The sequence below is a fragment of the Rhinolophus sinicus genome, chromosome 1 (genome assembly GCF_057876585.1).
Source record: "Rhinolophus sinicus isolate RSI-liver-muscle chromosome 1, RSI-T2T, whole genome shotgun sequence".
In the NCBI taxonomy this organism is placed as follows: domain Eukaryota; kingdom Metazoa; phylum Chordata; class Mammalia; order Chiroptera; family Rhinolophidae; genus Rhinolophus; species Rhinolophus sinicus.
The window spans coordinates 47,436,282-47,463,525 of NC_142501.1; the positions used below are offsets into that span (position 1 = coordinate 47,436,282).

Below are 27,244 nucleotides of genomic sequence, written 5' to 3' on the forward strand. Positions count from 1 at the left end.
ATCTTATAATTTTCTGAGTACAGGCCTTTTACTTCCTTGGTTAGATTTACTCCTAAGTATTTTTTTTTGATGCAATTGTAAGTGGGATTGTTTTCTTAATTTCTCTTTGTGCTAGTTCGTTATTGGTGTATAAAAATATAATCGATTTCTGAATTTTAATTTTTTATCTTGGTACTTTACTAAATTAATTTATCAGTTCTATAGTTTTTTCGTGGAATCTTTGGGGTTCTCTATATATAGTATTATGTCATCTGCAAATAATGGCAGTGTTACTTCCTCCTTTCCAATTTGTATGCCTTTTATTTCTTTTTCTTGTCTGATTACTGTGGCTAGGACTTCCAGTACTATGTTGAATAAAAGTGAGAGTTGACATCCTTGTCTTGTTGCTGCTCTTAAGGAGAATGCTTTTAGCTTTTCCGCATTGAGTATGATATAGCTATGAGTTTCTCATTTATGGCCTTTATATGTTCACTTATATGTTCATTCTATTCCCAATTTGTAGAGGGGTTTTATCATAAACAAATGCTCGATTTTGTCAAATGCTTTTTCTTTATCTATTGATATGGCCATATGATTTTTTTTTCATTTTGTTGATGTGGTGTATCACATTAATTAATTTGCAGATACTGAACCAGCCCTGCATACCAGCAATGAATCCCACTTGATCACGGTGTCGGTGTATGATCTTTTGACTGTATTGCTGAATTTGATTTGCTAATATTCTGTTGAGGGTTTTTGCATCTAGGTTCATTAGGGATATCGGCCTATAGTTTTCTTTTTATTGTAGTATCTTTGTCTGGTTTTAGACTCAGGGTAATGGTGACCTTGTAAAATGAGTTTGGGAGCCTTCCCTCTCTTGGATTTTTTGGAATAGTTTGAGGAGAATAGATGTTAATTCTTTTTGAATGTTTGGTAAAAATTCACCTGTGAGACCATCTGGTCCAGGACTTGTGTTTCTTGGGAACTTGTTGATTATTGATTCAATTTCATTGGTAGTAATCAGTCTGTTCAGATGTTCTGTTTCTTTTTTATTTAGCCTTGGAAGATGGTATGCTTCCAGGAATTTATCCATTTCTTCCAGATTGTCCAATTTGTTGGTATACAGTTGCTCATAGTATTTTCTTAAAATGTTTTGTATTTCTGTGGTGTCTGTTTTCACATCTCCTCTTTCATTTCTGGTTGTATTTATTTGGATCCTCTTTTTTTTCTTGATGAGTCTAGTTAAAGGTTTGCCAATTTTGTTTATCTTTTCAAAGAAACAGCTCTTGGTTTCATTGATCTGTGTGTGTGTGTGTGTGTGTGTGTGTGTGTGTGTGTGTGTGTGTGTTTAGTCTCTATTTTGTTTATTTCCTCTCTGACTTTTATTATTTTCTCCCTTGTACTTACTTTGGGCTTTTAGTATAGTCTTCATTTCAGTTATTATATTCTTTATTTCTGACTGGTTGTTTTTATGGTTTCTGTGTCCTTTATACTTACTATCCCTTTGTTGAAATTCTCACTATGTTCCTTAAGCATTCTTATAACCAGTGTTTTAAACTCTGTCTCTGGTAGGATGGTTGCCTCCATTTCATTTAGTTCTATTTCTGGAGCTTTCTCTTGTTCTTTTATTTGGGACATGTTTGTGTCCTCATTCAGGTGTCTCTCTGTGTTTGTTTCTATGTATTAGGTAGACCTCCTATGTCTCTCAGTCTTTGCTGGGTGGCCTTATGTAGTATGTGTCTTTTGTGGTCCAGTTCTTCCAGCACCATTTGTTGAAGACTATTCTTTCTTCCTTTCTTCCCTGATCACCTGTGTGTGTGTTGTAGGAGTATCCCTTTTGTGTGCTGTGTGTGTTCTCCTATTGTAGTTGAGCCTTGATTGTTTTTGGCACATCAGTGGTGGGATTGACTCCCAGGATGATTGACTGTGAGGATTGGCTATGCTCACAGTGTATGAGCTGCTCTGTGGGGGGTTGACCCCTAAAGGAGGGGTTCATCCCCCTCGTGCTCTTGTGCCTGTTGAGACCATCCTTTGGGTGTGCTGCTTGTGGGGCTAACCAGGTAGTGCTCTGGTGTGATCCGAAGCTGGACTCTGGGATGGGCTCCCATACAGGCCAATTTCAGCCTTGCCTATGACCAGCCCATGACTACCTGGTAGAATCTACAAAGCTCTGTGGGGTTGGCTGCTGCCTGTGCTGGACCTGGAGGCAGGTAGGGGTGGCCTTGCCATGAACTGAGGTCAGCTGTCAGCAGTATTGGGCCTAGGGCAGCTTAGCAAGAGGCCCAGGGGCCCCTAGGCCTGTTACCACCAGCTGGCTGCCCACAAGGCTCAACTGTTGCAAGAGTCTCCTTATGTGTGCAGGCCAGGCTAGTTGACCTGGGATTGAGAGTGCCTTTTGTTGATGCAGAAATAGCTGGGCAGGAAGGGGTTCCTGGGGAGTCATGTGGCATGGCCACTCGTTTCTACAAGGTTAATGCAGATTCAGTTCCTGCATCAGCGCCTGGCCTGTGACCACTTCACAAAAACCCTGAGAACACTGCAACCAGCCATGCAACTTGGCCTTACAGATCGCCGAGGCCTGCCTAAGAGAGGCTGTGGTGTAAGCTGTAGCTCACTCTCCACCACCAAAAGTTCCCTGGACAGCCGCAGGCCATCCACTGCTGTAAAAGGCTTCTGCAGCTTGTGGGGTGGGGCCGTCCACTCCGTAGCCAAGAGGGCCCCAAGTGATGTAGTACTGGTTGTGGGCAGAGGGGACCCAGAGTGTCACCAAGGTGGTGTGCATGTGTGGATTTTACCAGACCAATGAGGTCTCAGGTCTGGCCCTTTGGGGGTGGGTCAACATAGAAAAGATGGTGCTCTCCTGTAAGCTACACGTAAGGCAGGCTCCACACAGCGATAATGGTGGCTGTCCCTCCAGTCCTCACTGTGAAACCACACAATTCATTCTTTCCCTGTATGTCTCTGGTGCCTCTCAAGTTGCCGCTCCTCCACCAGAGACCAGGCGAGTGTTTGCAAGTGAGTGAGTCTGTGTGCGGGCCCTTTAGGAGGTTGTCTGGGTTTTCAGCTGCCTTCCATCTCACCGGGATGGGCAGACAGAGTCTTGCTGATTTTCACTGCCAGATGTTGTGGGAACTCCTCTTTTTGGCACAGGGTCCCTGGGCTGAGACCCCTCCCTCTTCTGCGGGGACTTCCACCACCGAAGTGACCCTCCCGGTGTTCAACCTCTGTCAGTGGGTTTGGGGTCAAATTGTTTTGCGTCTCTGCTCCTCCTACCAGTCTTGATATGGCCCTCTTCTTTATATCCTTATTTATAGGGATTCTGTTCAACTCATCTTCACATGATTTTTGAGATTGATTATTCTATAATTTATTTGTAATTTTGGTGTGATCATGCGATGCAGTAACCATAGGGTTTACCTAATCTGCCATGTTGGACCCCTCTAGTTCGTTCCTTTTTATCACCAAGAAATATTCCATTGTTGTATTGATATACCACAGTATCCATTCACCTATTGAAGAATAGGTTGGATGCTCCCAATTTTTGGCAGTTATGAATAAAGCTGCTCTAAACATTTGTGTGCAGGTTTCTACGTGAATATGCTTTTTTCACTAATTTGGGTAAATACCTGAGAGTATGATTGCCAGAGAATATATTAAGAATGTGTTTAGCTTTTTAAGAAACTGCTAAGTTGTTACTAAGGTGGCCATAGAATTTTGCATTCCCACCAGCAATACATGCACATTCCTTTTGACCACATTCTCACCAGAAATAGGCGTTCTCATTGGTTTGGATTTTAACAATTTTAATAGGTGTGTAGTGGTATCTCATCATTGTCTTAATTTTTTATACCCTAATGACATATGATATTGAACATCTTTTCATATGCTTTTTTTGCCATCCAAACATCTTCTTAGGGGAGGTGTCTGTTCAGATTCTTTGCCCATTTTTCAATCAAGTTGTATTTTTATTTTTAAGTTTTAGGAATGTATTTTGGATACCAGTACTTTGTTAGATATGTTTTGCAAAGATTTCTTCCATTCCGTAGCTTGTCTTAACAGTATCTCTCAGAGCTGAAGTTTTAATTTTAATGAAATCCAGCTTAATGATATGTTCTTTTTTTTTTTTTTTTTTGAATGTGCTTTTGGTGTTGTCACCTAAGTTTTTCCTCTGTTATCTTCTAGAAGTATTATAGTTTTGTATTTTACATTTAGGTCTATGATATATTTTGATTTATTTTTGTGAAAAATGTAAGATCAGTGTCTAGATTATTTTGAACATGGATGTCCAGTTCTTCCAGCACCATTTGTTGAAGACTGTTCTTTCTTCACTGAATTGCCTTTGCTCCTTTGTTAAAGATCAATTGATTATATTTGTAAGAGCCTATTTTGGGGCTCTTTACTCCGTACCATTGATCTCTTTGTTTGTTTTCTTGACAATACCCTACAGCCTTGATTACTGTGGCTTTATAGCAAACTGAGTAGTATCAGTCCTCTGACTTGATTCTTTTTCTTCAAGTGTTGTGTTGACTGTCCTGGGTCTTTTGCCTTTTCATATAAATGTTAGAATAGAATCAGTTTGTCAATATCCACAAAATTACCTGCTGGTATTTTCTAGCCTATTGATATGATGGATTACATTAATTGATTTTCAAATGTTGAACCAGCCTTGCATACCTGGGATAAATCCCACTTGGTTGTGGTACATAATTCTTTTTATTGTATTATTGGATTCACTAATATTTCCTGAGGATTTTTGGGCATCTATGTTTATTACTGACATTGACCTGTAAGTTTCTTAAGTTTTTGTGTGGTTTTGGTAATAGCATAACGCTTGCCTTATAGAACATTAGGAAATGCTCCCTCTGCTTCTATTTACTAAAGAATTGTAGAGAATTTACTAGAGAATTTGTAGAAGAAATTGTAGAGAATTTCTTCCTTAAATGTTTGGTAGAATTCACCAGTAAAATCATTTGGGCCTAGTGCTTTCTGTTTTGGAAGGTTATTAATTATTGATTCAATTCCTTTCATAGATATAGGCCTATTCAGATTACCTGTTTCTCCATTTTTGAGTTTTGGTAGACTGTACCTTTCAAGGAATTGATACATTTCATCTAAGTGATCAAATTAGCAGGCATGGAGTTATTCATAATCTTATTTTATTTTCCTTTTAATTTCCATAAGGTCAGTAGTGATGATCCATTTCAATTTTGATATTAATAATTTGCGTCTTTTTTTTCTTCGTTGGTATGGCTAAATTTTTATCAATTTCTTTTATCTTTTCAAAGAACCAGCTTTTGGGTTTGTGATTTTTCTAATTTCCTATTTTCAATTTCATTGATTTCTGTTCTAATTATTTTTTTCATTTGTTTACTTTGCATCTAATTTGCTCTTCTTTTTCTAGTTCCTTAGCTTAGATTAACTTTATATCTCTATTTTTGTGTAATGTATGCATTTAGTGCTATAAATTTCTCTCTAAGCATGTCAAAAATTTTGATAAGTTGTTACTTTCATTTAGTTCAATATATTTTTAAATTTCTCTTGACACTTCTTTGATCTACATGTTATCTATATTTGTGTTGTTTAATCTCCATATAATTTGGGATTTTCTAGCTATCTTTTTGTTGATTTCTAATTTAATTCCATTGTAGTTTGAGAGCATATTTTGTATGATTTCTGTGTGTGTTTTTTTAATTTGCGAAGGTGTGTTTTATGGCCTAGAATGTTGTCTGTCCTGGTGAATGTTTCATGTGAGTTCGAGAAGAATGTGTAAAGTTTGAAATGGGTTTCAGAAGGCCCAGATTAAGGTGTCTGCAAGGCTATGCTTCCTCTGGAAGTGCTAAGGGAGATTCATTTCCTTGCCTTTTCCATTTTCTAGATGAAACTGCATTCCTTGGCTGGTAGCTCCTTCCTCCATCTTTAAAGCTCATCATTCCGCCTCTATTTCTGTGGTCACATTTCCTCTTTTTTTTTCTGACCTCCTGCATCACTTTTTAAAGGACTCTTGTGATTACATTTCCCCCACCTGGATAATCGAGGATGATCTCCTCATCTCAAAATCCTTAACATAACCATATCTGCAAAATCCCTTGTACCATACCATGTAGGGTAACATTTATGAGTTCCAGGGATTAGGGTACGGACATCTTGGGTGTGGGGATGGAGGGCATTATTCAGCCTGCAACAGCAGTAGAGTCAGAATTTGAACTGAGTAAGCCTGCTCATGGAACCACTGCTCTGCTCTTTCTAGCTTCCCTTCCACCTTCTACATCTAAATGTCTCCTTTATGCTTTGTTTTAATTGTGTTTACCTTTCCCACTAGGATGTGACCCTCCTGAAACAGGATATATAGTTCAGATCAAGGGAATTGGAATGATACGGAATGATGAGGCATCAGCAATAGAGAAAATAATTGTTATTTGACTCCCCAGCCTTTTAAAGCTTTGTGCATGGCTGACTTTTGCAGTTAGCCAGTTACCTGCTGATATTAATATAAATTAAATTATAAGTTATATATTAAGATATGCACATATGTTTACAGTTAAGCAGCCTCCTGTGGCTAGTGACTACTACATTAGATAGTACAGCTCTATAATCTCTACCAGTCCACCAAACTGCTCTTACAGAACTGCAGTGCTAATGCTAAAGATGGTTAGTCTGAAATGAAAATTCTTCTAACTCATGTTGCCTTAATTTTGGGTTTCTCTTTTTGTGGGATCAGAGCTGTAAGGACTAAAATAATATGCATGCTAGAGGCGTTTTATATCATCATAAGCATTTTAGATAGAGCAAACTTGCCGTTGAGTTTGTTTTGCCAAATACTCTTCTTCCAGTCACCAGACAGCGTAATTCATAGTAAAAAGCCTTGGTAGTTTATTTTATCATATTTCTTTATTCCTAGAAGTGAGGATTGAACTATTAACACAGGCTACTATAATAAAGGACTGTGTGAAACCGCATTTGGATAGTGTTTTTATTATACTGGCAAATTTAAATGCGTTTCAATGCAGTTAATGTCAACCCCACCCAAACTTTAACCTGTTTCCCATTTTGATGAGGTCCAATCAGGGGAAACAGCAACAACAAAAAAATCTTCCTGTGTGGCCTGTAGATATCAAATCTGAAGATTATTAATGCATTTCCAACTAGGGATCATAAGCAAACAAACTCTCCTACAGATAACTACACCCTTCCTGTTTGGGAGAGTTTACTGTGGAACAGATTTCGGAAATAGGTTTCTGACAGTTGTGAATTTTATTTATAAAATGTTGGAGGGTGAGGTTCTTCCTTTAACAAAAAACTAATTATTTCCTGTCTAGTGCCCAACCAGTACATTTTAAGCAGTCTTTTTAGAAAATTTACTCTGTAGCAGAGAATTACATTGCTTTGAGCAATTCTGGTTTACTTGTCAACTAATATACAAAATTTGTCTATTTCAGTGAATAATTCAAAAAGTACTTAAAATTAAAAAATAAAACACAAGTAGAGAATCATATGATTTCACTGATATGTGGTATATAAAACTGAAAACAACAAAAGAACAAGACAAACAAATGAAGAAACAAAAACTCATAGACACATACAATACTTTAGTGGTTATCAGGGGGTAAAGTTGGAGGAGGGTGGTAGATGAGGGTAAAGGGGATCAAATATATGGTGATGGAAAGAGAACTGACTCTGGGTGGTGAACACACAATGTGACATATAGATGATGTATTACAGAATTGTACACCTGAAATCTATATAACTTTACTAACAACTGTCACCCCAGTAAACTCTAATTTAAAAAAAATAAAAATGAAAAAGCAATTTTTAAATGCTTGTATTATCTTGTCTCCAGATTGATAGTTTACAATTTAAATAAATCTATGAACACATTTTAATATGTTTTTACTTTTGATATGAAAATCTGTAGCACATTTATGTACTCTATGCTAAAGGAAAAGTTATAGTTTAGGTACAACAGCAGATTTACATTAAAGAATTTGCAGGTTAATTCACAGTGTAACATTATACTCATCTAGTACATCTGTTATAAAGAAGCCTATAAAATTTAGGCCACCCACAAAGTGGTCTGCTGAGGCCTGTGGTTGGTGTTAGAATGCTGTTATTATGTGGGCTAACTGGTTTGGTAAGGAATTTACCTCCAGTAAGACTGTGAAACATCATGGTTCTGACTTTCCCCCATGGGGTCTGCATTGGCTTGACTTAGGTACTATGTTTTTGTTGGGCCAGTTAATGTGCTCTGTTGCCTTGACATTGATATATAATATCATGTGAATGGTATACTGTTTTCTATGTTGGTTTATTAAAGTAGTATTATCAATTCTGAGTCGTATAAACCTTAGGATAATATGGACTAAATGGTTGGTTTAAATACCTGAATTAAACCTAATAGCTATTATAAATTTCCTCATTATTTAGAAAAACGTGTGTGTGTACACACACATGTGTGCATATGTGTGTGCGCTGAGATGGAGAAGGCAGCTACTGGCTTTATTTTAATTTTTGTGTCATCTGAAAAATTTATCCTTTTCATTTCCTTGGGCTTGTGAATGGTTTTCAAGAGCAAGGACATGAATTTAGTATAATTTAGCAAACTAGTACTGAGAGTCAAAATTAAATATTCTTTAAATAGCTGTTTTTAAGTAATCAAAAAAATAGTACAGACAAAAAATACAGCAGCAACCACCACAACATCTAGTAGTGATTTGAGAAATAAACACTATCATAAGTCAAACAACGTCTCAGATCACTTCTGAAGCTTTCAAAATGAACAAAATCTTTTTTTTAAGAAAACAAACATGCTAATTGTTTTTGTTAAGTTTAGAAAAGTTAAAATAAACAGTTTTTTTTTAAAGTCAGATAATTTGTACTTCACTTAATATTCATGGAAACTATTTTTTTCTCTAAATACATGAATTACAAAGTACGAAAAATAGCATAGATATGTAAAATGTATTTTGTATTTTGTGACTACAAATTAAGGAAATGACATTTCCTTAACAGTGTGGAAGAAACTTAGCAATTTTTGGACAGGAAACACCTAATTATTGCCACTGATAAAAATTTTATATACCTATTAAAGTAAAATGTAAACATTGAGGTAGAAAATATGCATATGTATATATGTGTATATTTATACACATGTGTACACACGTACATGCACAACCATTATGTATAAAATCATTGTTTTGATCTTAACTCTGCCTTGGTGACTTTAATTATGGTCAAATATTTATACCTTGAAAAGTTTTTTTCAAATAGGTACTTTGGCATTCCTATAGTTGTTTGTTGTATACTAAACAGAGTTTTGAATTTGTCGTCTGGTCATGATTCAAACAAATCATCTGACGTTAGGGGCTCAGAGCCTTTTTTCTTCCAAACAAGTAAATGAATGAAGCCATGAATGTGCCTTACCTAGCTAGTCTTTGTTCCCAGTTCTCCTCATGTCTAGTCTGATGTCCTGACAAACGCCATGCCTGACTTCTACATTCAGTGATGTGGTATATAAGTGTTTCTCTACTCATTCAAGTTGTCAGCAAATATCAAAGATGAATGTTTAAATGGCCTTTGGCAACAGTGACTACTCAGGGCTGACAGAGGCTCAGCTGTATGATTATGTCTCCCTTTTAGACTTCAGCATCATAATTCTGCCCACTGAATCAGCTCAATCTTTAGCTAATTATTTTAACTTTGATGTAACCACATGTATTTCACCTTTCTAGGTTTACCGACAAGACTGTGAAACTTTCGGGATGGTTGTGAAAATGCTGATTGAAAAAGATCCTTCATTAGAAAAATCTATACAGTTTGCATTAAGACAGAATTTACATGAAATAGGGGAACGGTGTGTTGAAGAACTCAAGCATTTCATTGCAGAGTATGACACTTCTAATCAAGATTTTGGAGAGCCTTTTTAGGAGAGCACTTGCTCAGGCAAAAAAATGTTTCTAGGTTTTTTCCCCACTGGATTGTGTAAATCCTTAATATATGGAGTTTTTGTGATGAAGAGAAGTACTTTATAATAGTTGATCACCTTTCCAATATCAAATAAACATCTAAAATAGTCTAAGATATTTTAATTAGAATTTTCTTTACATACAGAGCCTCCTAATTCATACTTTTCCTCGCCCCTAAAATGATGGGTAAATTGATTTTTCAAGTCCTAGAGAACAGCTTCTGTACTTATGTTCTGTAGTATTCCATAATATGTGACCATTTGTGTGGTCACACTAGTGTAATTTTAGAGATCATTCCAGTTAAACACTTAACAGTCTTTTTGCATTTCATAGTCAGTGATACCATGTCAAAATGTTAGAATACTAAGTTGTGATTTTATTGACTTGTTTCTTATCTTAGGCTTTGTAACTTTTAATATGTTTAAATATAAGATCCAAATAACCCGCATACTTTGGTATCCTTTGGGAATATTTGCTTTGAGTATAATTCTCATTGTGTTAACATAGAGCACTTAAATCTCTAAAAGACACCTTGCGATAAATTCCTGTTTTCCAAGTAAGTGAACTTAATGTCTTCTGTTAAAATAATCCTGAAATTCCTGACTGACTGATCTGTGAATCTTAAATAATATCATAAAAGACAAGGGGCAATTTGAGATGAAAGATGAGAGCTGTTTTAAAGTTGAAATTTCTTTTAAAATTTCTCATCAATAGAGAAAAATTTGGAATATGAGTAGTGGAGTTTCATTTTTTCTATAGGCCTATTATATTCCCCATCTCAAGAAAGAAAGTGATGGATAATATATCCATGACTAAGCCGTTTACAGATTATGCCTTTGTTAATCTCTGTTTGTATTCTAACAAATTCAAGTTCTGTTGCCCTTTTCAGGAGTTCTTAACCCTTCAAAAGTGTTCTTGGAAGAAATAGAGTAGACAATAAGCCTACCACAACTACTCTTAATCAAGTCATCTATGTAAGTAGTCCTTCATGAGCAAACCATCCAAATAATGGGTTAGTTAAGAATCTAACTGGGATGATTAGGATATTCCACTCATTTCCTGATCACTTCCACCTGCCCAGTGGCATTTAGCCAAAACATGTAATGTTGTGGCATTAGTTAGGAAATCTTAAAAATCATGTTTGTTATTACTACTCAATGTCATTATCCTCCCATCCTCTTTCCATTTCCACTCGCTTCTCACTTGAATTTTAGCATTATTTTTAGTGGCCTCTATTGATACTATCTAAACAGCTACCCCAGAGTAGATAAAATTTTTATTAAAAGTGGAAATAGCAGTATAAATAATTTTAGCAGATCCTATAATGGGTGCCTCCAAATATGTATTATGCCATTCCACAAATTTAAAAATGAATTGAAGGCAAAATTATTTGCTTAAGCTTCCTACATGAGACTACCTTGAATTTTTACTTTTGCCATTTAGATGTTATACATAAGCCAAAACTAAACCCACATACCATCTCTGGTATTCTTCCGTAATGTGAATAATGATTTTGTTTGTTACAACCACTTTAGAAAGACTAAGAAAGTACTGATCTTGTTTCTCCCCTACCCCTATGTTTTTCTTCTCCTTAAATGTTCTAATTCCAGTTTTCATTTTCTTTAGTCAAGTTGTCACAAGTTTAAAAATAAAACTTGAGAAACTACCATGGAGGCAAAGGAGTTGTTCACTTTGTTGAAATTCATTAAACTATGGAAGTTTAACACAGAGATGCATTTAAATGTAGGTTAAACAGATAATTTTTTCTTTTCCCCTTCCCCCAAATTACATTCAACATTTAAAGCTGTTTATAGCTTGCCATCAGCATTATTCTGGTAGGCTTGTCAGTGTTAAATCTATCCATCTGTCTGTTTTTTTTTGTTTGTTTTTTTTTTTAATTCTAATTTTAGGATAGATTAGTTCAGGTATGTACCAGGGTGTATATTTTGCAAAATGTCCTTGATTTAAAAAATGTGTTTGTAAATTACCCGTTGTTTTTGAGTATGCCCTATTGATGTAATAAAATTTTCATTGTCTTATGAAGCCTTGATGATCAACAGGGGAAAAGCAGATATTGTGAAGTTTTTTGTGAACTTTAAAAGTGCAAAATAAAGCAACCAGGTTTAAATAATTAGATTGTCTTTTTTTCTCTTGAACAGGTTTTAAGTGTTTTGCTAAAATGTAGATTTTTATTCCTTCCTACTGAATGATTACCCCTTAGTATTCAGTTCACCTACTCAGCAGCAGGATGAAGTTTGAGAATTGAGAAACTATTAACTTTGGTGATTTAGTGAGTCTTGATATCTGAGAAAGCAGTTAAATGACATAAAATGAGGACTCAGTAGTGCTCAATAATTGTGTAATTATGAGTCTGAGTTACAGAGAATTGTAGGATTAAAATCCGTATCTTTACAGTAACCTCTGGAGGGCTCAGGAACCACATTGTCTTTGTGACCTCCATTCCTAGCACAGTTTGGAATGTTGTAGGTACTTATATTTGTTAAGGCTTCACAAAGGAAGTGAAATTTGACCCCTGAGTCTTAGAGGAATAGGACTTATTCAGACAGAGAAAGGGAAGTGTTACAAGTAGGAGGAGGGAAAGGTATAGGCCTCTGTGATGGAAGCTGATTGGGGAAGATGATAGGGACTAATGTAGAAACAGGTAGGTTAAAAGCAGAATGTGAAGGATTTTGAATGCTTGTAGCTTTATCCTTTCTCTCCTACTTAACACTGAGGTTTGGAAATACTACCTTTGTATTTATTCTTGCCAAAAATGTTAATTTCTCACAGCCCCTCAGTCACTTCCCAGCTCTAGCCAATTAGTTCATAAGACCCAGAACCTTTTGAAGGAAGGGGAGTCCAGATCCCCTTAAGAAAGGACTCTGCTACATTGCCAAAATATTATATAGTGGTTTCAGCTTTATTTCAGTTCCCTGCAAGAGATCCTAAATTCCGAGGAAGACTCTGTCAGTTCTTTGGCAACAACTTTGGACTGTGATCCAGTCATCCCTGAAGTATTCATGGTGGAGTAGTCAGTGTTGCAAGCAGCCAGCCATCCAGGTGGCTTTACTGCTGAGGCTGGCACCTGGAGCTCACCTCTCTGCTTGCCACACCAAGGTTTGTGGGTTATGCACAGTAACTTATCATCTCCTTCCTGCCAATTCTCTCGAGAGCACTGAAGTTACCCAATTCGGTGATATAGGAAAAAGGGGACTAGTAACTAAGGTAGTTAGCAGAATATATTCTCTCCTTTTTCCCTGGTAATGGAGTCAAAATTGAGTCACATAACTGCCCCATTAGCACTGTATTTGCTCTATTCCCCCTTGCAGTTAGGTGTGATCAAGTGAGACTAAGTTCTCTCCTATGGAATTTGAGTGGTACTCCTTCTGGGCTGGAACCATTAGGACAATGGATATGCCTCCTTCATGCTCTTTTATGCCTTCCCAAAAGTAGTAACAATAGCAACCCAGCGTTGATTTATTGCAGAGGCACAAGATGGAAGGAGCCTGGATCTCTGCATGACTGTGTGGAGCACTGAACTATTATGTGAAAGAGGAATCAATGTCTTTATTGTTTGAGCCACATTATTGGTTTCTTGTTGGCTCACCTTTTGCTCAAATTAATAAATTATATTTGAGAGTTAACTTCACTGAAGTTGGCCCTTGAAGCCTGCACCAGACCCACATTTCCATTGTAATAATTGGAATATGGGGACTGATTATATAAAAGGTTTTGCCAGTCCACTGAGTGAGTTTTATTTAAAAATGACACTTGAGAAATATCATTTAAGCCTCATGTACATTTGTGTAGCAATAGAAACAGCTTGATTCTATGGCACGAGCCCTACTCCTAGTTTAATGGTATTCTAATGATAGCAAATATCACTAAAATTGTATGAAGTTTGGAACTTTTTTCTCGTGTGTGTGTGTGTGAATAGGTAGAGGTTTATTGAAACATAATCATTTGAGAACATATAAGGTAGAAAATAAGGACAACATACAGATACTTGGCTGTGAGAGGACAGCTGAGGTATTTACGCACTGCCTAGTCTATCTATGTGCTATCATGTTTTTCCTGTTTAGAATACTTAGATGAGGAGGAGGAGGAGGGGACAGAGCTACCCTGGCCATATGGCGTTCAGGACTGCATGTTAAATATCCTTTTAGCCTAGGGCCCTGTTCCTGGGGTCACTGCTGGCACCCTCACTCATGAGCTTTCTGGCTGCGACCCTGCCATTGTCCTTGAGAGCACTGAGGGTTCTCTGAGAGGGTGAGGCTCGGCAAGGTTCTTGGAGACAGGGAGAGGACCAAATGACTGTCCCTGCATCCTCCAAGTGGCAAGAGTCCATCCTTCATGACCAAACTCCGAGAAAGACACACTGGCCAAATGTCTGCAGTACCTTCAGGTGGACCCAGCTCCAGCCAGTTGGGCTCCTCCTTGGCACCAGATTCCAGTTTCCCTTCTCTGCCCACACCCTGTGCCTGCCTGATAGGGAAGGCTTCTGAAGCCAGAAGAGGGTCAGCCCCCAGTGGATGGGGATTGTGTTGGGTGGGGAAGGTCGGAGGCTGGGGGAGGAGCAAGAGGAGATAGAATCCATCAGAGCTGTAGCTTATGAGGCTGAGGTATCTGTTTTATGCTGAAGCTTTTAATTCCCCTTTCTTAGGGCTGAATATTAGCTATGCCATGGGCTTATACCGGCCTGGTCTCCTACCACCACAGCCCTACTATATCACAGTGGGTGGTGGTCTACTGAATACTACAGGGCTTACTCAGTTGAGAGGTGAGTCTTGAGTGAGAATCACCTTTTCTTTACAACATACCATGTTTCCCCCAAACACGGTAGGAGCAATGTGATCCACCCAAGGTGCAAGAGGAGAGAGAGCTCTCAGCATTTTCTCATCCCCTGGGGCAGCTTGATGGTCACAGCCTCCAGGGCTGCCTCTGTCTTGAGGTGGGAGTGTTGAGTGAAGGGGATTCTTCCTTAAGCTGGTAAGCTGGGGATAGGAGTGTGGGACTAGCCCAGCTTTGGCAGGAATTTTAAAAACTATTCTGCTACTTCTGTAGAGTAGACTCTAGTGTACCATACTGGACGTAGCTTAAAATGCATTTCAGGTTTAGTATACTAAATACTTTATAGGATTCTGAGAAACACCAATGTTTTTCCATTATTTCAGTATCTGAACAAGGTTAGAATCACATTCTAGTGTTTTTTGATTCACGGACATTTTTACATGTAATAAGCCAATACGAATTTATTCTCATTTTGCATTCAAGGGCAAGAGAAGTTGCAACTGCCTAAGGTCATATAGCTGGAAGTGGCAGAGCCAGAGATATACTCAAATCTTTCAACTCTAAACTCAGTGTTCTTGGAAGAAGTGGAAAAGCTTGGTGGTTTCTTTATCCCTAGTTGCCACCCCCTTCTGTATTGGTTCCTATGACTTGTGCTTTGGAGCCATTTTAGGAAACACCTTTGAGGTTCATAAGGGGTAGTTGTTAAGGGGCAAGTAGCATGTATGGTTACAGCCTCCACTGCCACAGTACAGCTCAGGACTCAGCTGTTTGGGTGCTGCACCTGAACCCCTGATGGAGTTCAAATTGCCATTTAAAGTGGAATGAACCTGGTAATTTAACTCTCCTAGGAACTAAGGTTAGTTAAACACTGTTAACACCTTTCAGCTTTGCTTACAACATGTTTGGAGATTCCCAACTGAGATTGTTGCCAATAGCAGCCCTCTAAGACATAGAAAAAAAATCTTACTTTTTTTTCCTGGTAACTGGGCAGAAATAACATGAGGGAGAAAAATATCTTAACCTATCACATACTCTTAGTCTCATCTACTCAGTGAAGCTAAAGAAAATTTGAAGCATATGCATTGATGGGGAGATAATCTCCAAACTTCTTTTTCATAATTTAGTTTAACCTTTTGCCCACTCAGAATCCCAAGCATTAACATAAAAAAGCACCAGTTCTCGTGGGAGTTTCTAACTCCCATGAGCTTTGGAGGGATCATCCTTGTCCAGACAAATGTGTTGGTGAGTCAGAAAAGGAAAACAACACTATGCTGAGTGGGAAGATTTTTCTGACCTGAAAAATTCAGTTCAGTCTCCAAGGAATACTGAAGCTGGAAGGAAGCCTTTGAGATGGCCTGGCACTCTCATTTTACAGAAGTGGAAACTGGGTCAGAGCACTTACCCCGCCCAAGTTAATGAGAGAGGTGAGTCTCCTAACCCAGATCTTTTGATTCCTGGAGTCCAGTATGCATTGCCCCACTCCAAGATCAACTATGGTGGATTTATATTAGCCCAGGAATCGTCTTTTCCCATGTCAGTTGCTTGGTTCGTTTATCTAAAAGTGCTAAAACAAGTAGTAGCACTTAAGAGGACTTGTTTCATATTCTTAATGGTACTGTTTATGTTGTCTGGAATCAAACAAATGCTTCCAGAGAATGCACTGCAAGTTATTTCTAAAGTTGGCATAACAGCACCTGTGCACATATAGCAATAGAGATGTGAAATTTCTTTTGCAAAAAGTTGAGGCTAACATTGATCCCTAAAATGGGAATTCTTGACCAGCTAGCCGGTTCAAAAGGAATACATTGGCTCTACTCCTGTGACCAAGTCTATGTATACTCAATGTCTTACTTTTCCTCTATACTTCCTTCCCAAACCATTTTGTGAAAAGTACCCTTAAACTTTATTCCCCCAGAAAAGTTTATGATTCTATGACCTTGGCAAAAAGCGCAGAGGTGCAAAATTCATTTTGCTCCTGCTTATTTCTCCGGTTTAGGCCCGCTTTACCTGGAAGCCTTCCTAATGTCTGAGTTTGCAGAAAACCCATGTGGACTGTATAAGAGTATGCCTTGTATTTTTAAATAGTTCCAGAGAATGGCTAGAGAATCTGTCTAGGCAATTAGCAAATTTCTCATGTGACTAATTAAAATGGATTTTTATAATTGTGTTACTATACTAGCATTGAATTGATAATGAGGCAAGTCATAGTGTAATTTTTTTTTTTTTTTTGATCCCAATGTTTCTTCTTTGTGGATCCCATAAAGGTCACATGTATTTCTATGAACAGTGATTAGCCATGCCTCCCCTAGGTAGCTCTAAGGAATAGGTTGAATCAGCCTCAAGCTTCTGCATTTATAACCCATGCATTGGAGACTTGCTGATGGCAGGCTCATTTTGTTTATGGTGTTTCAGAAATGTTTGAATTAGTTGCTAGCAATTATAAACTTGGAAAATTTACCAAAGTTCAAATTCTGTTTCTCTTGCAAAATCTGAAGGTATAGCAACACTGGTCCTCCTTTCCATGGCAGTAGGCAAGTGTCCATTAGAAAAGAGAAGCTCAATAAACCAAAATATGCCCACACTATGTTAATGCCTATGCTGAAATCCTCTGGGCACTCCTGACATATGTCCACACCAATACTTCCTGGTCCTATCACCCAAGGACCAAGTTGGGCAGGGACGCGTGCCACAAATGGAAATCTAGCAGTTGTGGGTGCCCATTATCATGTTACTGCCCTTTTAAGAAGGCCCATGATTTGTAGCTAAAGTGAGAGGGTTAGACAGCAAATGATACCTCCTTTCACTTCCAGTACCTTTTAACTCAGAACTAAAAAGGAGAGTGTCAAGAATAACAAATGCATACACAAAGTGAATCATGTTCTTTTAATGAGAGCTAAAAGGAGTGCTCCAAAGAATCAGGTTCGTTGACGTTTTATAGTCTGAACCTTTGCGTGGATCACGAGAAGCTATGGACAGTTCTGAAAGAACTGGGATTGTCCTGAGGCATCCTGTGTTGTGGACAGGAAGCCACCATCAGAACAGAATATGGAGAGACAGAATGGTTTCCTGTAGGCAAAGGGGTCAGACAAGGGTGCATTTTATCTTCCAATTTTTTAATCTGTACGCAGAACATAGACGATAAACTGGGCTAGACTTAGAGGAATGAGAAGTAAAAAATTGGTGGAAGAAATATCAGTAACTTAAGATATGCAGATGACACCGTCTTACTGGCAGACAGCAATAATTTGAAATGACTTCTGATGAAAGTGAAAGAAGCAAGTGCCAAAGTGGGACTGCTTTAGAACATTAAGAAGATAAAAATCATGACTATAGAAGAAATATACAACTTAGGAGACAATGAAAACATTGAAATTGTTCAAGATTTTGCTTACCTTGGTCATTAATTCACATGGAGACTGCAGCCAAGAAATCAGAGAAGGCTGAGACTCTGAAGGTCAATGGAAGAATTAGGAAAGATCACTGAAAACAAAGATGTGTCATTGGAGACCAAGCCGATTATCTACACCCTCGTATTCCCAATTACTACTGGTATGGATGGATGCAAAAGTTGGACAGTGAAGGAGGCTGACAGGAAAATTGGTTCATCTGAAATATGCTGTTGGAGGAGGAGAGCTCTACAGTACCCTGGACCGCCGAAAAGATGAACAGGTAGGTCCTACAGCAAATTAAGCCTGAAACATCACTGGAAGCAAAAATGACAAAACTAAAGGTGTTCTACCCCAGGCACATCATGAGAAAGGAGGGTTGTTTAGCAAAGACAATAATGCTGGGGAGAACAGAAGGCAGCAGAAAAAGAGGAAGACCATATATGAGATGATTGACTTTATAAAAGAGCCATAGGCATGAGTCTCCAGGAGCTGAGCAGGGCTGTGGAGAACAGGACAGTGTGGACACCACCCATTCATAGGGTTGCCTGGAGTCGTAGCCAACTCAAGGGCATGTAACATACATGAAAGGAGTTCCCTGTTGACATTGTATCAGCATCCCTCTGTGGGTCTTAAGCAAAATGTTCTCCAATTGGTCTGAAGTGAGGAAAATGCAACCATAGGGTTCTGCTTCACCCACACAAAGATTGAGGCGGTGTTCTAATATTTGATACTTATCTTGGGACCAAAATTCAGAGTTTAGTGACTGACCAGATATTTTACACTCTTGCTAACTAAATCTATGAACACCTTTTAGCAACTGTATGCTTAATTTTCTTGCCAGTTCTTTATGGAACTGGAAGGCAGTCACTTGCTCACTTCCTCTAGTCTTTTTTATTGCCACAAACCAAGATTTAAAAGCTTTAGTGTTTGCATTATTATAGTGAATAAATATTTTTGCATTTCCGTAAACCATTGGTAATCTGTATAACCCTGAATCAAGTGAGAAGTAAAAGCAACTAATCTTTTGAGAATGACTGAAAACTGACGACAGTTGACTTGTTTATACCCGCATTTCCCCAAGCTAAGTATTTACCTGTTTACTATTTGTTATCCATCCTTTACAAGCAATATATCACAACAGTCTTTTCTAAAAGGATTCCACTCTGCAGCATTAGGATCTGGAAAGGTTTTCAAAATCAAGACATTTGTTACTGTATGTCAGATTGTGATGGAAATAGCACTCTCATACATTGAAAATTGTTGCTATCCATCAAAATTTTAAATGCATAATCTTTGTATCTATGAGGAAATTCAAGTCCAGCACTAAGGGGCTGGTTAAATAAGCTATGGTACATCCAAAAGTGGAGTATCATGCAGTCACTGGGAGAATGAGGCAGACCTATTTGGATTACTCTGAATGTTCACATATAAAGTAAAAAAGTCAGCGTGTATAGTTTGCTATCATTTTTTAAAGATGTGCCTTTATATAAATATGCTTTAACATCTGAAGACTACTCTAGAAATGGATAATAGTGGTTACTTTTGGGAGGGGAACTGAGGGGCTGAGGATGAAGAGTGGAAAGGAGACAGTTTCTTGTCTTGTTTGAATTTGTTTTTACCATGTGCCTGCATTTCCTTTTCATGGCTGATATATTTGTTAAATGAACGAGACCAGGGAAATGATGAGATAGTTATTAAGCAAAGAGCTCTCTCCCCAGTGGTGCGTTTCTGAAGAGGCTGTGTCTAGGCCAGATGCAAGGCCTTGCCCTATCCAGGGATGGCGTAGGGAATGCTATAGACTACACGTTCTCCCTGTTGGATTCATGTCCCTCCTCCCCAAGGCCTAACAGCTTTTCCCCCATTTCAGAAGATACAGACAACTTTGCTGAAGTCCTGTTTCCTACCTACTAGTAGTGGTACTGGATACCCAGGAGTCCGACGGTAGTCTGTTAATGGCAGAAGTACCGCAAAATAAATCATGCCTGAACAGAGGAGCAAAGTGGAAGTTATCTGGATATGTCTGCAAAGATTTGTATTCAGAAAGATAGGTAGTTTTTATTTTTTATTAAATACCTTCCTAAAGGTCCCAAATACCACTAGGACCTTAGGACTGAAATGTATGTGCAAGAATGGCACATACCAAAATATCACTCATTAGTTCAAATTCAAGATAATTTTCCCATGAAATAGAACCTCATATTAACTTGAAGTAGTCAGTGGTACAGCATCCTCTAATTTAAAGATTTTAAAAGACAAACATAATCAGAAGGCCAAGTTTCCAAAATTGCTGCTTAAAGACCAACAAATTAGCTAGAAGGGAGGGATAAAAAGGAATAACCTCTGTTCAAATAATAAATCTACAAAGTCCCCTGCCACAAAAAAGCAGATCCTTGTAGTTTTGGTCTCTTCCCATGAGATAATAACCAGCTTGCTAAAAATGGGAAAGGCACCCCCCCACACACCATCCCCAAGAGGGGAAAAACATCCACCCAAACAGCTTCTATTTGTTTTTACCATATATTCCAGGGGTATATATGGGGGGTTTTTTTTGTTTGTTTTTACATTTATACAGTTTACATTGCTTGACCCATAAATAACACTTGTAAGATTAATAGGGCCATAGTTTTAAAGGGTATTTACATAGCCCCACCATGCATACAGAGCCTTTTTAATATTGGAAAAAAAAAAATTGAACTTTCCATCACTAGGCAATATAAATTTGACCATCTACACTTATAAACCCTGACTAAAATACAAGCAATCATTTCATCCATAAATGCTGTTTCTGGTTCCCTAACAAATCTAGCACTGCAGTGTAACAAACATCTTGCAATTCAGGGATATAAAAATATCAGCTTTAAAATCTGAACTGTACAGTATGTACATTAGTATTTGCACCGTTAAATTAGGAAAACACTTAAGTCTATGAAATACTACATTATAAATAGCAATGTTTTTTTTTTTGTTTGTTTTCCGATCTGTAGCTGGAGCTAATACAATGTTCACCTGGCTAAAGAGGATTGAAAGGGGACAAGGTGGCCTCATAGGATGGGACGCACAGTGTTGGCGGGGTCAGTGTGACTACGTGCATGCCGCACAACGAGACAGACCGATCAGGACCTGCGCCAACCTGGTGTAGACGAATGACAAACACTATTGCTTTACAAAGGTGGCTGAAGTTCTCCATTGTCTAAAATCAACACCTCTGTCCAATCACCTCTCAACAGTTTCTTGAGGATTCTCTTGAGGATTGGAGACCAAAGCAGCTATGTGAAACCGTAATGGCACCTGAGAGGCACAAAGATGTCACGGCAACCTGGCACCATCCAAGGAGGGTAAACTGGAGAAATCACACCTTCCAAATGTTAATCTGACACTGTAAACGGCAGTCAGGGGCTCATTTACATGGGCAAAAAGCACTTTAAACTATTTTAGCAACTTTTCTATGGAAGAAAAAGATACGATTCAAGATGGTTCATGGCTAAGTTTAAGTATGACCTCCACAGCTACCAGGTTAAGAAATGATACAGTTTTTGCCCTTGTGTCCCTTTTTCTTCTTGGATTTAGTTGTCCTCGGACCAAACTGAGGAGTGGGGAGGGCCGAGGTTGGACTAGAAAGGTCGTCTGTATAGTAGGCGTATCTCTGTGGCCGGGGTTGAGGAATTGGTTGTCCAAGAAAATACCCTTCTTCTTCCGAGTCGGAGGAGGAGGTGGAGGAGGAACACCAGGAGTCGTCATCCTCGCCGTACAGGCCCAGAAACCGATGCACTTCCGGGTTCTGCAGCGCGTAGTCGGAAGTGGCGTGTGCGTACCGGCCGTAGAGCTCCGCGTTCTGGATGTACGCTTGGATCTCGCGGGCGCTTTTATTCTGTATGAACTTCTCATAGTTATCGGGGGTGTAGAGCCGCAGTCTGTCCTTGGGAGAGTATTTTCTTTCGGTGACAAGATTCAGGGCGTTGTCAGAGCGGGACTTCCTACTTCTCCTGCGGCGATGGTGGTGAGACCTGGATCCCCTCTCTTCAAAATGGTAGACCCGTCTCCGAGTCCTCTCACTCATTGGAGGCTGCCGGATTTCAATGTTGTCATAGTTTCCATTGTCGATGACGTCATCTGAAAATTTGACCTGCTGTGGTCTGGATTGGGACTTGGACCTTCTGAGCACTGGCAGATGCACTGGTTTCTCCTCAGGCATGATTTTCTCTGGACACAACTCTGAACTTAGACTCTTTAAGGACTCTGCACTCCTGTGCAGCATGGAAGAGTTCAAAGTCCCCATATTGCTCATTTTCTCACAATCTTCTGCCTCCATTTCCTCAAAGTTCTGCAGAGAATATAATGATGGCCTCGGCTTACTTTCTCCATCCACCGAAGCCCCTAGAAGAAAAGCCAAGACAAGGTGTGATTCTCAATAATCCTAATATTCTGACAATTACTACAAACAAGCTACTGAAAGGGAGGAAGCATTTCAAAGACAATTCTCCCAAATTTCAGTATTTGATTAACACCCACAAGGTAAACTCAGCATGCATATATAATTGAGAGAAGGTATGAACTTTGGTACTGATACAAGATACAAGGGGCATAGCCTCTCAAGAGTCCAGTTGTTTTGGAGCCAAACAGTTATAGCACATGTCATGAGCAGCAATAATTTAAAAGCTCTTCATAAATGTCCCATCAATAGTTTATGTACATGATTATGTGAGACATGTCTGCCTCTCAGTCTATTAAAGCCAGACTGCATTAGTTGAACATCTCTCAAATCAGTCCCTTCCGCATGGCCACCATTATGGTCCTCCTCTTACACATGGACTAGTCTTCCTCACTTCATACCTTGATAGTGGTCAGCAAACTACAGCTCAAAGGCCACATCTGGCCCACCGCCTATTTCTGGATAAAGTTTCATTGGAACACAGCCACACCTATTCGCTTACGTGTTATCTATGGTTGCTTTCTACAGTGGCAGAGTTGAGTAGTTGCAACAGAGACAGTATCGCCCAAAAAGTACTATCTAGCTCTTTACGGAAGAGGTTTCCAACCCCTGGCCTAGATCGTCATCCAGTATTCTTCTCCTTCAGCCCATAAAATAACATTTTGAAACTTTTCTCAACTGATATTGTTCTCCTTTTTAAATAGGGTCCAGGCAAGTTAAGATAATGAATACAGCCCAGCAGACGGGAAGTGACAGTAGGGACTGGAGTGGACTGTTGTCAAGTGGGGACTACGTAACTTCCTACTTTCTAAAGGGAGCCTGTTTTTCAGCCCATATTGTCAAGGAACATCCAGCCCTAACACTTTGTTTACTAAATGATGTCTATTTCTGACATTAAATGTTAAAACACCTAACATAGGATCTAGAAAACAGGAAGTGCTCAATAATTTAGTCTCATCCACTATTCCTCAACTCCCCTTTACAAATCTAACAGAAACAAGGTCACTGTCTTACCCTCCTTGCCACTGTAGCACCTGCCACAGGGTCCTTCCTGGCAGCAGCCAGCTGCTAAAGCCTTTCCTGCCTGTATTACAGTAACTTAACCTTTAGGAAAGGACTGAACGTCATTAGTTTGACTATAAAACTAGCTATGCAACAGCAATTTCTGCGTCCAACGACTTATTACAAATATGAGATCTAGTAGGGCTCAGTTCTACACTTGAACTTGCTTTTAAAAACCTCTGTAAAGTGAGGCATTTAGCTTCTAGTAATTCAAGTTTCCTCATTTAGAAATTACAATACAGCTTGGGGTCATTTTAAGGATAAAATGTTGATGACTGGTATGAATGTGCTTTGAAAACATAAAATGAAATTATCTTATAATCTGGATAAAAAACATTCATCTATTTTTTTACCTATCTGTCACTACGGGGCAATTCAGGGAAATACAAAAAATGTTGAGCTGACTGTGTGCGGATTGATTTTAATAACTTTAAATTCAGACAGCATGATCCGAAGAATATAGTATCTTTCAGACACAGACTCCATTATCCAAACAAACCAATTTTCTCCTCTTTAAAACAATACCTGTTGAAAAAGATTATACTCAAATACACACACACACACACATGCACGTGTTTGTTTTGCTTTAGTGTTTGACACTTAATGGAAACTCCTTCCTTACCTTGGTCTACAGTTTTAATTAACATAGCTGCTGCTGGTGCTGAACTATAATTTTCAGAACAAATTTTCTAGTGGCTTTTCTTCCAACTATCTCATAATCCCTAGATTACGTACCTGTGATGTTAGACAAAGCCAAGGAATCCATAGAATCCCGAACACTCTGCTCTGGTTTCAAGTCTGACAAACACTCCAGGGAATCTTCATACCACTGAGTTTGATCATGATTGTATCCCGAAGCCCCATGGTCCAGCTCCAACTCCTGGAGCCGTCTACTGCTTGCAGGGCCTGGGTGGCTGCCATAAGCAGAATCTCCAAGTCCATCTTGTGACTGGGCCCAATACATATCAGATTGGTATTTTTTACTTGCAAGGCTCTGGTTATTTTGCTTTAACTCAGCCTTATTTTTAACCATGTTATCAGATATCCAATGCTCACTGGCTCGAATATCTATCTCATTGGGCTGCTGCTGAAAGAGGCTTTTATCACCAAACTTGAGGAGAAGCTGCGTCATATAATCTTCATGCTCGGCCCATTCTTCAGGGTCTTCTGGGGTTTCGTGCTCTACTCTGCCTTTCCAAAAGTCTTCATTGACAAAACTTGCTCCCCGCCTGGAGAGACTCAGGTCATCCAATTTCCGAGAAAGGGTGTCATCGGCATTGCCTGAAAGGCCAGGAAACTTGTAGTTTAGAGCAGGGGACAAGAGGAGAGACTGTCTACACTGATCCGCTGACCGACTGCTTTTGCCCATCCGGACACTTCTTCTGGAGTCTCTTGATCGAGCGGACTGAAATGCAGAGTCAGAAGAATCAGAAGCATGGACATCTTCACCAAGACTGCATGTTTTTGAGCAATAAATCTGGCCTTGTTTGGGAAGAAAGGGACACCCTAGCAATGAGGCTTTACACTGGGCACAAGAAAAGCAGGCTTCTGTAGCATGCCAGTGCTGCCCGTCGTAGGTCATCTGTGCATGGTCGACACCTGTTTTGAGAAAGGACAGAATACCAGGTTATGGTTCAATCTTTAAACAGGAATAAGGAATGGAACTGTGCCATGAGGAACTCTCAGAGGTGATGGGAATGTTCCGCTTCTCATCAGGGTTGTGGGTCATACAGGTACAGTTAATTCTCATTAATTTGTAACGTCCACATCTGCACATTTGCCTACTTGCTTGTAACCCCTAAATCAATGCTTGCAGAGCTTTCAAAGTCCTTTGTGGACATGTGCAGGGTGGTGAAAAATTTGAGTTGACGAACACACATGTTCCCTAGTAAGGTCAGACCGGGTGATATGCTCTGGCTTTGTTTCAGCTCTCGTATTTTAAACAAGGGGCATATTCGTGGTCTATTCAGTTTTCTTCAGATGTTTGTGCTTGTTGATTTTGCTATTTAAATGGCCCCCAAGCATAGTGCTGAAGTGCTGTCTAGTGTTCCTAAACACAGGAAGGCTGTGGTGTGTCTTAGGGAGAACATACGTGTATTAGAGAAGCTTCGTCCTAGCATGAGTGACAGGGCCGTTGGCTGAGTTCAGTGTTAATGAATCAACAACATATGTGACCAGGGGCTCACAGGAACCTATCCATGAATTTCCTCTAGGAGCAATGGTTCAGTGTTTGATCATTCAAGCAATTTCATAGACTATAACTCGCTCAAATAACAAGAATTGACTATGCATTTGTCAAAACTCAGCAAACTGAAACATTTAAGATCTGTACATTTCACTGTATATAAATTATAGCTCAATTAAAACAAAGCCATAGATAATCATAAACAGACTTATGGGAATGTGACAGAGCAGACAGGTCGGGCTATGGACTTACCAATATGCTCCCCACAGGTTTCACAGTACTCGGCGTACAGAGACTCAAAACAGCCACAGCAGAACGGGCGGCCATCCTTCATGATATACCTCTGTCCTCCCAGGACCGTTTCACACTCAAGGCAGCAGAAGTGCTTCATGTGCCAATGGCGACCCTCAGCTTCTGTGCACTCATCAGCAAAAATTATCTTTAAAAAGAATATGAAACCATAGGATGACAGAAAATCCTTGTTAGCTTAGACAGCTAACCTTGTTTCTGATAGTCTCAACCTTAAATCTAACTGGCTTTAGCTATAAAACAAGAGCAGACATTGAAAATGTAAAAAGCAAACTAAATGCTTGTTTGAACTTTACAAATGTCCAACCACTGTGCTACACACCTGAAACTAATATATAATGTTGAATGTCAACTCTAATTGAAAAAAATCATATTTTTTAAAAAAAGAACAGATTTCTACATCGGAGATGATTAATCTGGTCATTATTTTTGCTCCCCAATCACACTTTGTTGGCATAATCTGGCAAAGACTATATTAACATAGAAATAATTTAGTGGCCCACATTTTAATAGGAAAAAAACTCACAAAAAGGTCTGTGGAGTGGACACAGTTAACAGCTATCCAGATGCTGGATTGTGTGAACAGCACTTGGTAGATACTGCTCCGTTTGATCTGGTAGCCATCTCCAGATTTAAAACATTTTTTTATGTTTTTGGTTTCAAAAAAAGTTCAAATATCATACCACTGAAAAAAATCTTTAAAAAAAAAAAAGTATAAAAGCAAAAACTGAAAGTTTACTGTCACTGACTGAAAGAGACTATGGAGAAAAAAAGAATGAATGCAATGAGGTACCCTGGATTGGATCTTGGAATAGAAAAGACACACTAGGAAAACTGTGGAAATCTACATATAGCTTAGTTAATGGTATTACATCAATGCTAACCTATTAGTTTTGAAGCATATACCATGATTATGTAAGATATTAACAATAGGGGAATCTAGGAGAAGTGTATACAGGAACTCTGTTACATCTCCAACTCTTCTGTAAGTCTAAAATTACTTGTACACAACCTTGGTTTGTTCCCCCTTTAACAAAAAATAAGATCATCTGCTACACACACTTCTTGCAACTGGTTTTTTTCCCTCACAATCCATCAAGGACATCCTACTTATCAACGCACAAAGACACTTGCTGTCTTC

The 27,244-nt window shown here is 38.9% G+C and overlaps 2 protein-coding genes across 18 annotated transcripts in view; one reads left to right on the plus strand and one right to left on the minus strand.

Annotated features, from left to right (window-relative positions):
• The window catches only part of PPHLN1 (periphilin 1), a 113,669-nt gene extending 101,600 nt beyond the window's left edge, over positions 1-12,069 (plus strand). For all 14 annotated transcript variants that reach the window (XM_019748388.3, XM_074325821.2, XM_019748391.3 and 11 more), the window contains one exon: positions 9,705-12,069. In XM_019748388.3, coding sequence (XP_019603947.1) covers positions 9,705-9,899 — 195 coding nt within the window. In that variant the 3' untranslated portion in view covers positions 9,900-12,069. The remainder of the gene's footprint in view (positions 1-9,704) is intronic.
• Positions 12,070-20,167: 8,098 nt separating this feature from the next.
• Positions 20,168-27,244, minus strand: part of PRICKLE1 (prickle planar cell polarity protein 1) — a 102,950-nt gene continuing 95,873 nt past the window's right edge. For all 4 annotated transcript variants that reach the window (XM_019748419.3, XM_074325816.2, XM_019748421.3 and 1 more), the window contains exons 6-8: positions 26,047-26,233; positions 24,345-25,208; positions 20,168-22,492 (exon numbers count right to left, since the gene is read on the minus strand). In XM_019748419.3, coding sequence (XP_019603978.1) covers positions 21,633-22,492; positions 24,345-25,208; positions 26,047-26,233 — 1,911 coding nt within the window. In that variant the 3' untranslated portion in view covers positions 20,168-21,632. The remainder of the gene's footprint in view (positions 22,493-24,344; positions 25,209-26,046; positions 26,234-27,244) is intronic.